This window comes from Xylocopa sonorina, chromosome 5, assembly GCF_050948175.1.
Source record: "Xylocopa sonorina isolate GNS202 chromosome 5, iyXylSono1_principal, whole genome shotgun sequence".
NCBI lineage: Eukaryota > Metazoa > Arthropoda > Insecta > Hymenoptera > Apidae > Xylocopa > Xylocopa sonorina.
Window position 1 is genome coordinate 1,118,827 of NC_135197.1, and position 15,182 is coordinate 1,134,008.

The 15,182-nt window shown below is 33.8% G+C and overlaps 2 protein-coding genes across 2 annotated transcripts in view; both read left to right on the forward strand.

Annotated features, from left to right (window-relative positions):
* LOC143423858 (protein krasavietz-like) overlaps positions 1–15,182 on the forward strand; it is a 210,011-nt gene that overhangs the window by 62,528 nt on the left and 132,301 nt on the right. The gene's annotated exons all lie outside the window — the stretch shown is intronic.
* The window catches only part of LOC143423775 (vacuolar protein sorting-associated protein 45-like), a 37,206-nt gene that overhangs the window by 8,189 nt on the left and 13,835 nt on the right, over positions 1–15,182 (forward strand). Inside the window, exon 2 of the mRNA XM_076895332.1 lies at positions 12,272–12,470. Coding sequence (XP_076751447.1) covers positions 12,272–12,470 — 199 coding nt within the window. The remainder of the gene's footprint in view (positions 1–12,271; positions 12,471–15,182) is intronic.

Genomic DNA, 15,182 nt, shown 5'->3' on the forward strand with positions numbered 1-15,182 from the left:
TTTATTTTATTGAATAATCTTTCACAGTCTTCCATCCACACAAATTTTTCATTTTTTCTGAGTAGTCAGTGGATCTAACATTATTGCGCTTCCTAGATGTATTCATCGTAGAAATTTATTTTTTCTAGGAATTCTCTAACATTCTTTTGTGTTCTTGGTCTCGAAAAATTTTCGATTGATATTAGATTATCCTTTACTGGTCTTACTGTGTTGTTCTCAATTATATGTCCCTATTATATGTCTCAATTATAGGTATTTCATTGACTTTGAAACGAATGTACATTTTGTGAATTGCGATCTGAAGCCTTCCTTTATTAGTGCTTTTAAAACCTGTTCTATGTGTCCGACATGTTCTTCAAATGTTTTTGAATAAATTAGAACATCATCTGCATAGTTTTCTAAGAACTCTTTGAGGTTGTTTTCTGAGTATATTGCTTGATTCTTTGAAATATTGCTAGGGCTGTTTTCAAACTAAATGGGAGGCTTGTTCATTGATAGTGACCATCTTGTGTTACAAAACCTATTTTTTTTATCTTCTATATGTAAAGGGATTGACCAAAAAACTGAGTTAATATCTAATGTTGTAAAGTATTCAAAATTTTTGACCTTTGACATTAAATCATCTATCAGAGGAAAAGGCTGTGATTGTGGTATCACTATTTTATTTAGATCTCTAAAATCAATACATAGTCTAGCTTTCTTTTTTTCGTCTTTCTTGTATGCTAGTGTTACCGGTGTAGCAAAGGGGATGTATGATTCTTCGATTAAGTTTTTCTCCAACAATTTTGTTACTTGGTTTTCTATTTCTTGATTATCTTCTATGGTGCATTTGTACTGCCTCTTGCTACAATATTTGTCTATTAATAAGTGTATCCTAGCTTCGTAGTCTTTTACCATTCCTATATCGTACTTATCTCTGGTAAAAACATTATTATATTTTTATATCAGTCTTTTTATCTCAGTCTTATTTGAGTTGTCTACGTTTTCCAACTTGATCTTTGAATTCCTCTTCTTTTACATGTTCATTAATATTTATTTGTGCCTCTTTTATATTCTCGGTATTGTCTATCTGTTCTATCTTTTTCTCTATTTTTGTCTTATGTGTTTCTTTCTTTTGTGATGTACTTAGGTTTTCACCTTGAATTAATTTGAATTTCTTTATCGTATCCAATTCTATTAAAAATTCTTTGAAGTCATTTTTTTCTACAATAAATACATCCACCTCTTTTTCGATATAAAAAATTCTTACTTTTATTGTTATTAAGTCATTTGTACTTCTTACACCATTAATCATTTTTATGAATATTTTGTTTACGTCTTCTTTTTTCTTTATTGTTTAACCAATTTTACATTTACGAGAGAAATCTGGGATTCTGAATTGTATGTTCAATTTATTTCTAATTTATTTGCTAGCAGCATCTTCAACTTGATTAATAGGTGTGATCACTCGTTTTTTGCTTCTGTGTTCAAGTCTACTTCTAACACTGGGTTACTTCCTATTGTACCTGTTATTTTTATCTTTCTCATTTTCTTTTATTTTGAACCAATATTTCTCCTTAGGATGATATCTTACACTTTTATTTAGGTATTCACATGTTTGCATGGTTTCTTTCCCAAATTCTTCTTTTTAAAATCTAGCTTACCATTTCTTGTTGTTATATTGTTTTTTTTATACATTAGATCCTCACATCTTTTGATTTCATTAAATGAATCTATAATATTATTTATCTAATCTCTATCAATCTTTTTCCTGATAAATTCTGGTAATCCTAATATAATTATATCTATTAAAGCATCCTGGTCTGTAGATTTATTTATTTCTAGCAAGAGTGTCTCTTTTTTCATTGCATAGTCCAATAATGATTCATCTTGATACCTGTATAAGTGAGCATGTATTCTGGTTCTCCAACCTTTATTTGCAAAGGATTCTAAGAAATTTTCTTTCCATGTTCCCAATTATTTTCTGAATTATCGTTGATTACTCTAGAAGTATACCAATTTTGACATGATTCACTTAGGAAAAATCTCATTATTTCAATTTCCAGTTTATCTGCATCTATCTTGAATCTCGAGCATTCTTCTTCGTACATCCCTAAATTTCTCTATTATAAACTTATCTGCTATATGTTTTAAATTTTTCTCCTCTGTTTTTTTTTTTGTAATGACTCAATTAGTTTTTTTAATATTTTAGCCAAGTCTATTTTCTCTGTCTCCCTTTGTTCTTCATCCTCTTGTATTTCATCTAAAAGCTGTCCCTCAAATTCTATATTTCCACCTTCATCTATATATGTTTTCTGCAATTCCTTCATTAGTACTACTCATACACTACACACTTGGCTTTCACTTTTGCATAAATATTTGTTTCCTTTACCTTTTTATGGGCGTTTATATGTTTGAATTCTTATGGCATAGCATATTTTTTTCCTTCTTCTATTGTTAGTGAGGTTATGTTTATAATACTCGACTTGTCATCTGTTGGAGATGTTTCTACCTTGAAACTAAATTTCAAGCAATTTCAAGCAAATTTCTTTTTTTCATTTTTAACTAGAATTGTCGTTTTTTTTTTAAGCCTATATGTTCCATCTGGTGTTAATGATTGTAAGGCGTACGGGAGTAAGAACAACGCTCGACTTCTCGCTCTCAATTTTAATATACAAATCAACAATAACAATAGTGATAATAGAACAAAATAATTCTTATCGCGGTGCTGTGGCTACAAGTCTTTCGCGTTACTACGCATCTGTACTGAAAACTCTGAACGAATACAGAGCTCTCAACAAACTCCAAACTCTAAACGGAAAAGCAAACGCTTCCACGCAAACGCAAGGAACGGAAATTGGTCATGAATAAACCAAAGTCAAGGATCTGCCGTACACGACTAGGCAATGCTCAGTCGCGACGAATTCTTGAGGAAAACAATTGCTTGGCCTGAAGGATCGATACAAACCAGACGGATGTCGGAATTAGGATAGCACGCGGGCCTGGTCGTCAAGTGCTAACCCGCGGTGACCAGACTTGCGCTGAGTCGTGGGAACGCATTGTGATTTAGACCGAAAATTTATAACTCTGAAAATCACGGAGTTGTAGCCGCCACAATTGAACAACAGACTAATTTGTTTCGGTAAATAAAGATTTTGTTTTATTAAACATTCCTTACAATTATTTATAAACTTAAAAACTGAAAAAACTTATTTATAAACTAATTGTTTACATCTCACTTGTAAATAAAGAAACGACAATTAGAGTCTCTTGTTCCTTTTTCTTTATTTACGCTGGCTTTTTCTCGTTAACTTGTAAAAGCCCGTTCAAAGGATGCGCTGAGCACAACGCGCGCTCAATTCACACTGAAGAAAACATGCTTTATTTACATATGTATGTGTGTGTATTCTTTTATCCGTCTACTGTTGGTACCCTACGCTTAGAGTCGCTCAGACGAGGAGCTGGTACCTTACGCGCAGCCTAGTCTCGCTTGAGTCGCTCAAACGGGAAGCTAGTTAAAGCCCAAACCCGGAGCGATCTCGGTCTACCCTGCAGAGTCGCTGAAACGAGAAGCTGGTTAAGGTCCAAACCCGGAGCGGTCTCAGTCGGGTAAAACTCTCAGATTTTCTCTGTCTCTTCCTGTAGGCGGTCCTGCAGCTCTATTTGTACTCTATTCTCTATGTGTACTCTCTCGGTTGATTGCACATGCGTATTCTTGGCACCGTCTATTGCTTGTCGAAATATTTATATTTATTTAATTTATTTTCTATATTTGTTTATTGTTTATATTTATTTATACATATTATTTTATTTACATTTTTAACTAACATATTATTTATACATATTGTTTACAGTTACACTAACATATTATGTGTACATATTATTTTATTTACATTTTTTGGTATTTATAATTATTTTTAATTGTTAATAACATAATGGGGCCGTGACAGTAGCATGCTTGGTGGATAACTTCTTAAATCATACAATGCTTTCTGCAATTTATAAACGCTTTTTCGCTGTTGTCTGGAATCCTAAAGAGTGTCTCATATTTCGGATGTAATCCTACTATTAAGAAATGCTGTTTCAATTCTCATTGTCTGCAGCTTTGTCATAGGTGAATAAATGTGTTTTTAATTTTTCCCTCTTGTTGAAAATCTTTGACTACTAGTCTAGCCATATAAATAGCTCCAGCATTCCTTGCTTTATTTGGTGCTTGTACTAATCCCAAGTTTTATTCTTCTCTATGCTATCCTTCCTATACTTCCTTCAGAAACATGCTCAGTATACTTACATCTGAATAGTTTACTTAAATATATGGATCTATTATTCCTTTCTGGAGGTTTTCAGGTTCTTCTTGATTTTCTCATTGTTGATTCGTTAGTGTTTGGTTCATTTTCTTCTTTCATCTCCCTTTTTGCATCCCTTAAAATATTACTACTACATCTACATGTCTGACTACTATTATTTTTCCCCCAATTAACACTATAACCAACATCTGTATATTCTAGCAATACTATTCTAGTAGATTTTTAACCGATGGTCTCTCATTGAAAAATATTTCATAAGATTTTTTTCTGATTATTGAGTTAACGAGTGTTCTATTTTTGATATATGCCGCAGTTTCAATATATTTGGGCCAGAACTTCCTACTGACTTTTGCTTTGCTTAGCAAACACCTGGTCATGCCAATAATTGACCTGTTAAACCTCTCTACTGTTCTATTTAACTCATGAACATATGGTGGACACAGACTCTGACATATTCCTTCCTCTCTGGCAAAACAGATAATTCTGGAATTTATGTACTACTTTCCATTACTGTGTATAAAAACTTTTATTCTTTTTCTATTTAAATTCTGTATTTCATTAACGCACTGCACGAAACAGTCATATACTTCATTTTTTTATTAAATACAGTAAACTTTTGCCAGTTTGCTAAAATCATCAATTAATGATAAGAAACATTTTTGACCACAGATTCATTTAAGTCTGAATGTATTATGTCTAAGATATCTCTTGCTTTACCTCTGTTGTTTTCAACAGTCAGATTACACATCTTATTCTCTATGCACATTGCACATTTTAAATATTCTGGTCTTAATTCCATTGGTAATTCATTGAACAATTCATTTTTGCTTAGAATATTTGGATAGTTAAAGTTTGTGTCCACTTCTCCTTCTCAGATAATTTTTGTTCAGTATCAATATTTACTACATTTGTATATGCTATATTGTATATGCTATATCGGTTTATATTACGCTTTATTTTGTAAAGGCTGTTCTCCTTAAAGGCTATTGCTATAATGTCATAATTGTCATATACATTGGAAGTATTTGTTACTGAGACAATTCTATTTTTTGAATAATTTATTAAATTAACTTGCATTTCTTTAACATAAGATACATTGGTAATTGTTATCTTTGACATCTCATTAATCACTGGAAACATAGCTTCGATGCATTCTACTTTGGTTGCTTCCAATGTCCTTCCGTCTCCTACATTGACTGACTTTTTTAAAGTTATACTCTTATTAAAATATGTCTCCTTGTTTATTATGGCGTTTGCTATTGGTGTATCTACTATCTAGTATCCAATCAATCTCATTTTCCACTGGTACATAGTTTTCATTTATTTCTGATGCATTCATTTCAACACGAAAACTACTTGTGTCTTGTGTGAAGCCTTCACTTTCTACTTCAGTTTTATAACTATTTTATCTTCCATGGTAATTTCCTCTATTGTTATTATAATATCCTCTATTCTGCTGCATTCTATCTCGTGCATGTTGATATCGACCATTCCTAGAGTGCCCCTGATAATTATTTGTATTTTGTACCTGGCAATTCTTCTATGCAGAAGAATATGGCCCATTTTCTCACAATTAAAGCACTTCATGTATTGTTTACTTGTTTCTTTATTTATCTTTACAGTTGTAAATGCGTTTGATTTTTCTATCTGTTCATTTTCATTCTCTCCTTTTATTCCTTCCTCAAATTTCATTTTCTATTTACCTTTCAAATATTCTACTATAGGAGGTGAAAGAATGAAGAATACGTTCGGTCTCAAAGTCTTTATTAGTCTTGCCAATGTTATCTCCTCCAATGCCAACTGTACACTGCTTAAGAGGACACGGTTAAAGGCGAACGTTTTTTCCCACGCACACTTGGAGTCTGGTTTATGTTACTCGCTCAAGATGAGCAGGCAGTGCCATAAACCAGATACCAAGTCTTTCAATTTAATACTTTCTACGTTATTCCTACATATTGTATACATATACAATATGTAGAAATAATATATATCACAATCTGCAATGCTGTGGATTCTTGTAGGTACATTTCATCAATTTTTTTTATTATTTTATATGCTGTATTTATGTTATTTATGTATTCCAGTTGTTTATTAGTAATGGCATTCTAGATATAATTTACTGCCTTTATATCTATTTCATCTCACATTTTTTGTGGTTCTTTTGATAATTTTGGCCTTTCTAATAATTTATTTCATATATTTATTTGTTTGTAAAACTATTTATACATTCTATTTGTATTTTGTTATTATTTATAATTATTTATAGTTATTTATCATGGAATGGGGCTGTTACACTACTACTTCCGTGGTACTCGTGCTTTTGGTTACATACAGCCATACAAACTTTGAAAACGCATCAACAATTACAAATATATGTTTGTAGCTCTTTTTGATTGATGATAGCCGTCTTAAATGATCTACATGGAATGTATCTTGAAATGGCACTTCGTCTTTATCTATGGGATTCAAGTATTCCTTCTGTCTACCTTATTCCTTTTCGCTTAATATACATGTGACGCAATTTCTAACAACATAATCTTTTTTAACAAGCGCTTCGGTTTTGCTTATAGAGATGTGATCCCTTTCACGCTCGTTGTGAAACGTTCATGTTCATTTAAATTGTCGTTGATTTCTTTGGAAAGTAAATCGCCTCGAATTTCGTAATCTTTAATTTTATTTTGTTCTGCAAGTCTTATAGTTTTCATCAAATCGTTGTCGCACCGCTGTGTGTTTTTTTCAACCGCGTCTTTCAATTCCTTTATAAGCATACACGAAGGTAGGTAATGGTTGGTGACTCAAAGCGTCTACACGCATCACACTTTTTCCCGGCCTATTCTCAATGGTGTACTCGAATTCTTCTAGAGCCCATCTGGCCACATATACGCATAAGTCACTTTTCCTCATTGTCAGCATAATTTTGAATACTATTCCCAGAAAATATACCCTCTAATATATATTAAGAGCTTCAACTATTGCGAGAACTTCTAACTCATAACTAGTATAATTTTTCTCAGCGGCCGTAGTTGTGTTAATCGCATAATAGACAGGGTGGAACGCAACGCGTTATCTGTACTGTTTTTTCAAATAAAATCGCTCCATACCTATACATGCACGCATTCATATGTAATTGAGTGATTAATATTTCTTTAAGATGGATGAAGGCATTTCTTTGTTCTTCACAGAACTCGTATTTTGCGTCAGCTTTCAACAAATTTGACAAATGTCTCGCTATGAGTGAATAATACGGAATGAACTTTATGAAGTTGGACCTGCTAATAGCTACCTAACAGGCCCTGCCTTAGACGCGGAGATGTTAGGGACAGGTGAAGAAGTGGTATATATTGAAATGGAGAAGGAAATGTACACTTTCGGGAATTACATCAATTATTCCCAGTGTCTCTTCCCTAATTAAAAACTTTATTCTTTGGTACTTTGCAATTCTTCGCTTTATCGTCTTAGTCTTCCTTACCTATTTTCTAACCTATTTTTTATCGTGAATGCGCGGGATAATTCAGAAAGGGAGAGCACCACGTACTTTCTTTACATGTTCGTTTCGCTGCTACCATGCGGAATTTTCGCGCCGTTGATTCCTCTCTGAGGTTGTAAGGCTTAGAACGAACGCGGTTGCTCGCGACGCTGTCCGCCAACTTAATATTAGACAACTTGTTCTAATGAAATATTCGTCCATTTACGTTTCTCTCACAATTCGTCTGTTTTTGTGAGAGGTTGTTTCTTCATTATTCGATGATCATGAATAACCGACAGACTGTTCGACTCGCTAATTTTCTGGGAGTTTGTCCGCTGCTCCCTCCACCGTGGAGGGGGTGGACACTGTTGGTATTTGGCGAAACGATGTAAATTACTAATCAGTGTTCCCCTTCGAGTATCGTCCACACTTTCTTGTGTGCCCGAGGCGCGCATTCGTCTCAAAAGGGTGGGAAGATACCTGCACGGACGTGGAACCTTCAAAGTCCCTCGGTGATGTTCTGGGAATTTCCCAAAGGTCAAGATTTCGGTACGGTCCCATTAAGTGCACGGTTCGATGTCCCGCTGCGTGCACATGTGGGACCGATCCTTATGAAATTAAATATTCTAAAGACCATTGTGTCAAAGATCGCGAAAGTTTACGAAATTACTTAAACCGTCTTAATATCAAAAATAGCTTTTTCGTCGCGAACGTGTAATAAACGAAGTCGAAGACTTCACGTTTTAATTGTTCCGTTGGTCGGAACATTACACGTATTAACGCGTCTAAAATTAGAAATAGATGCGGGATGAGCTATATGCTTCTTGTCCTTGATATATGCAATTTTATAGCCGTATTCTTCCATACGTAGTCGCTAACGTAACAATCTATTGTACTGTAGGTGATGGGCCTTTCATATTGAACAACCACTTTACTGCTTGGCAAACGATCAGAAATAAACAATTATTTCCTAATAGGTATTGTCACAATCGCTTGACGGCCCAAACAATTGCCAGCAATTTTTTCTCAGTTCTACTATAATGAAGTACGATCTTATTCAACGTTTTGCTAATATACTTTAAAAGTACTTCAACTGCAAAAATATACTACAGAAGCAAACGAATCCAAGTAGCTAAATGAATAGTAACTTTTATTTGTTCAAGCTCAATAACACTAAAAAGAAAAATTTGCAACAGGTGGTCAAAATTGCCTCCTTGGATTTCCATAAATTTATTTATGCAGTCGCTTGCAAAGACTTTCGACAATGCTCGTACACGTTTCCACCGTAAATTCGTCGTGGACGCGTGTCAGAGCCGATTTCAGCGATTCCACCAATTCTCTTCTTGCTCCAGGATGGTCTACACAGAGTAATCCATTGGGTTGAGGTTCCACGACTTTGACGGGCAAACATTCTTCTTTGCCCCAAAACCCTGGAATGGACCGACGGCCAGTCTTGTCGAATTACTGCGTTATCCACGCATCCAATACGTCGTGAAGAACGCGCTATTAATGCTACCGGCGTTGATTTTTACGATTTCGACGTCGATGAAGACATTACGTTCTCATGACCGAACTGTTTTTTGATATTTTCTTGAGTAGATTTGACGTCGGTTCTGGCGATTGTGGAGTGATTCGACCATGAAGAGCAGCATCGACAAGCGAGCACCAGCGAGCAAAAGAAGCATTTATCTTTTCGTTCAAAAAGTGAACGCGAGAAATCTTGTAGCTTCGTATCTTTAGCTTATTTTTCACGATGTTTCGAATGACCACAATGATTACAATATTTAGAATGAAAACCGAGCTGCTATATTCTCCAACCCTGTTTGATTAGTTAGCTGAACAATTTTGTCGACATTAACAATGGATTCTTTAATGTCAATATTTTTCCATACTCCTTTCAAACATTTCTCGGTGACTCCAGAAAAGGTCATCGGTTTTCGGTTCATCGGTTTTTATCAATCAGTTGTCAAAATGTCCACCGGAGATAATAAGTTTTAACATTTGATATTACACCTTGATCCATTGTTTGGATTAACGAAGTTGTATTTGGCAGCAGAAAAAGCACTTCTACTGGAATGCATGTTGTTAAGTCAGACAAATGCATCGGATGGCTTGGAGATTCTAGTTTGGAATTTCGGTTCTAGTGTCTTAAATTCGCAGCAAATTAACAGAAATTTTAATTAACGCGCGGGCAAAAATGTTCGGTAAACCAATTCTGGAAAATGTTCACAGTGATCCCAGATTTTTTATTGGATTCTCAAATTACTGGTAAAGTTGATTCTGAAATTCCCTGCGTTGCTCTTGGGGTTTTTGAGGGATGATGAACAGGCATTGGTTTTAATTTAGAGTCTCCATTAACTTTACCACCCAGTAGAAGTGTTAAACAATCTTTGGTAGCTTTTTAAATCCCGGTGCTCGCATTTCTTAATGGGACAAAACTGTACATTTTGGCATTTTCTTCCAAAAAAAGGCCAGAATTTTTTAAATTGAAAACTAATTCTGGAGGATAATTCTCTCGTTCAATAATTGCTTTTAATTGCTGGATTTTTGGGAATGCAGCAGCTGCTTTTGTATCTCTGACTAGCTACAAAATGTTCACTGGTGTCGCCTTTTTCATTCTGAATATGGTTAAATATTATTCTGACTTTTTGCATTATAATTGCTTGTGTCTTAATGGCATATTGCGTTAAAGTTCATCGTCAATTCAGTCGTCGAAAGTCGTTTTTCTATTTCCTTAATCACATTGCTCCTGGGACGGGGACTTTTAGTTTTTTAAAATTGTCCATATTGTTGAAAAATTTGACAAATTTAATGTAGTGCCGATATCAGACTGCCGTTGGTCTGCATCTAGTCGCCTTAACACCTGCATTTTAGTTTCCAGCAAAATGCTTTTTGTATTGATCACAATAAAGTAAAATATTGTGTTTGTATCTTTATACACCTAGTAACGTTGATGACTACTTATCAATCAACTGTGACACAGGAAAGATGCGTTTGTATTCTAATGCAATTTCAGGGAATACATTTTGGTTGGATTCTTTATTATGGATAACCTAACAAAAGAGCAGAGAGATTAGTGAAAGAAAAGATACATAGTGCTATAACCACTTATGGTTTTCGTATGTCTGCTTCATTTGCGCATATATACAATAAGTACCAATACCGTGTGCGATTTCGAGGAATCAAAATACTACTACGTAATACTGAAACAGCGTTAAGCGGAGTCTTATTGTACTTATTAACCACAATTCTGAATACTTTTTCGAAAATTGATAATAAATCAATGGGCTTCGATAGCTATTGATTTTACCAAAAGGTTTACCTGGTATTGTAATGGGAATAACCTTGTTTATCTATATTTACATCTTTAAAAATATATTTACAAGAATAACTATCTATACAAGAAACTAACTATCTTTACAAGAGCTTTTGGAAGGAGAGAGTTGTGTCGTGTATTAAAATGAATCACAAGTTCCTTCGATAGTTTTATTTGATATTTCTGATTCTCACCTCCAATTCTATATTTCTACCTTGTAACTTGTCGAATGTCTTTGCTGATTTTTTTTACCTTTGCTTATAAGCATTTTCTTGCACCCGTACGTTTCGGTGATTGGCCACCGTACATATTCTGGCAAGCCAATCACCTTATCTGTTTGTGGGTGCCGCCCTTCTTGTTGCTTACGAAGAGCGATACGGACGTCGACGGGGGAATTGTTGTTAACTATTAATTTTCAGTAATGTAGGGGGATTTTCCGAGGTTCGCTTACCTGGGGCCTAACGGTCATGGCCATATGAGCCGCTGGGCCCAGGTCCCCGGTAATCCTCGGTTTATGGCGTTATGGACGTGCTATCGAGGACGTTGACTAAAGTTTATTTTTTCTTGTTTGTTTAATTGTTATACTATTTAAACATCTGTATTCCTTACTATGTGTTTGGGGTTTGGCCAAAGGCTGCTGGATGGCTGAGAAATAGCCTTGAGTTAGTAAATTGTTAATATTAATAGCCTGAGCAGCTTTTTGTTTCTCGGAAGTTCTTTTGTTACGTATGCTGACCAGAGAAGACCGTAATGTTTAAGAAAGTCAGTAATTAACATTGGTTATTGTATATTCCGAATAAAAAATTCGTATAAAAATGGACGCAGCAGTGCAAGGTTTAAAGTTACGTCGTCCGCCCTTTGGTAGCAATGAAATATCTATTTAGTATCGGCAATCCTATTCATAATAACAAGGGGGGAATTTTCTATGCGGCCATTCGAAGCCGTCTCGATTTCCCGCTCGATGTCGCTTTACGCTGGACAGAAATCGATGCTGCCACAATTTAACGAAAAAATGATCAGATATGATTTAAGTGTCCATTATTGTTACGCGTTGGTATAGACATCATTTTTTCTATAGCAAAGATAGAGAAAAATATCTCTTATGTTATTGTGCATACGAGACACTAATTGTACAAGTTTAGTGAATAAATAAACAAATAAATAAATATATATATATTTAAAAATAATTCTTTATATTTTCAGACCAGTATAGTAAGCCTACTCTATAGTCAATCAGAAATATTTCTGAAAGAAGTTTATTTGTTTGAAAGAATCGACACAAATGTTCGGAACGAAGGATTGAAACATTTGAAGTGTATAGTTTTCATAAGACCAACCAAAGAAAATATTACATACCTTTGCAATGAATTACGATGTCCGAAATATGGCACCTATTACATTTGTAAGTAATAATAATTTTACTATTTAATTCTTGTATTTCTTAAATTCAGTTGTTTTGAACTACAGGTTGTAAGTTATGAAATGTTAAATCATTATTTACACTACAATGTACAAATAAGTTTCTGTCGTTTGACAAAAGATGGTCCCATCAAAAGGTTATGATGAAATTTCCAGATGTAAAATGTAAGATTGTAAGTTTGGTCATCTGGTAACAACATAATCTTGAAATATTAAAAATTAAATAATTTTCTTCGTGCGGAAATGTCAAGTTTTGTGCCGAATAAACATCATTTTCGGGAACTTTTGATTTACTTCTTTAATTTGAAGAGAGGCTGAAAATATGGGAAGACACGGAATTGGAAGTATTATTGGAGTATTATTGGATATTGGAAATGCAGCTTGCCAGGCATAAGAAAAAGTGTTTTTGTATCATATAGTTACGATAATCTATTGGATAAGCTATTGGATTAGCTACGATAATTCAAAGAAGAGAAAATTATGGAAACCATCTGGATATGCTTCTTCGTCGACAGCCAAACCGAACATTCACGGAAAAAAGTCTTGTTGTGCACTTGGTGTCGTATATTATGAGTTGCTTAAACCAAGTGAAGCCATTACTGGAGCTCTCTACTGAACACAATTAATGAGATTGAGTCAAGCATTTAAAGAAAAACGCGCCCGTTACTACTCCAGACACGAAAAAATTATTCTAGCCTCAAATAGCCTCAAATAGCCTCAAATAGCCTCAAAAGATGAGTATGCGCAACGTAGTATGTGAGTGCTACCAGAAAGATGGGAAAAACTAATGGCTAGTGATGGACAATATTTTGAATAAAACATAATGTATCGTTTTTTCACAATAAATTCATATTTTTTTTTATAAAAAACGACGGAAACTTATTTGTACCTCTATACTGTATTATACATATATACATATAATAAGAAAAGCATCAGTAAATACAATACTATATATAGGTACATATATACATATATATACAATATGTATATTAGGGTGTCCTTTGCATGAGGAAACCAGTAAAACTTACTTATATGAACCGTTTATTTTGAAAGTGACCGAAGTCCATGTATGTTCAAATTGAGATATTTAAGAATTTGCATTTCAATGAAATTAAATATATATGCATAAAATACGACTGTATCACATTTTTTAAGTGTATCGAAAAAAGTAAAATTTGAAATTACTATTAAAGTAATAGTAATTATTATTTTTTACCAAGAATGGACTTAACCCACTTTAAAAATTAACAACTAAACTGTTATAAAATTTGAAACAGCCCCAGATCGGCATAATTTAAAATGCTTAAAGTTGAAAAAACAATATTGAATATATTTTATATTTCATTACAATAGTTGATAAATATCATTTATACAATTCAGAAAATCTTCTAACTATATAAATTACACAATTTACTGTTCGTCTACATTTTGCGTATGCGGGAGGGATCCAAAGAAGTCACTGTATAAGTTAATCGTATAGATCCGTTATTCGTAAATAGCCGTATAAAAATACTATGAGCAGATTGGATAGAAAATGTTAGTAACACACTTATCAATGCTCGTTTTTTCTTATTTAATATATATTTAGTTTTGCATAACTCTTTGTAAGTAATAAAAAACTATTAGAGTAAATATAATTGCCAAATAAAAAACTAAATAATAAAATATTCGTAAACATTATTACCCTCTTCTCTTGCTAGGTGAACTCTTAAAATTTTTAAAAACTAATAATCATTTTTTGTTCCATGTTCTATATTAAATGAAGTAATAGAAAACTAAATTAAAAATTGCATTTTTTTTTAAACTTAATCCATACTTTTACCTATTTGCCAAATTTCATTGAAATTTTCTTAGTTGTGTGTACGTTTTCCATAATTCACTAATTTTCGCCGGCCAGACGTATTAGGTTGTTCAGAAAGTTCTTTTCATTTTTTTAATGGACGGTAAGTGTAAAATATATTTCCTTCTGTGTACCTTTCTCAAGTAATGTATGATCCTTTCTCTTTTTCCACCCTTGCCAGCTTTATAATATCATTTTTCCAAAATTCTCTTGGCTTACTTTTAAAATATTCTTCGAGGCTGTTTTTCACTTCGTTTAGTGATTTGAATTTTCTGTTGCAAAGAAAATTCTTTTTTTTGTTTTTATTCTCAATCAAACTCTAGAAGTTCAGTTCGCACCGCTAGAGAAATTTGCGGCCTTGCGTTGTCGTAATGGAACACAACGCCACGTCTGTTTATCAGTTCAGGACGTTTTGTTGTAATGGTGTCCTTACGTTTTTCTAGTTGGGTGCAATATTTTTCGCTGTTAATTGTTTGCCCTTCCAGAAGTAATTTGTAGTAGAGGATACCCTTCTAGTCCCCCAAATTGAAAGCAGCACTTTTTCCGGGTGAAGCATAGGTCCAGATCAAGATTGCTTGCACGCAGTGTTGTCGTACAGAATCAAACTTTCATCCCCAATAATTAACTTTTTTAAAAATGCGTTGAATTCGTTGCGTTGAATTAGCAAATCGCATGTCGAGATTCAATTCGGAGAATTGCTCTCTGTTAGTTAATGGGGGACCTACACTTCGTAACGATTAACGTACTCAAGCTTTGTTAAATGCTCATGAATCGTTGTTCGCGGAATGTTTATAGCGTCTGTTATTTCACGAACACTAGACCTTGGATTTTCATCGAGGTAGGCTTTGATAAGGT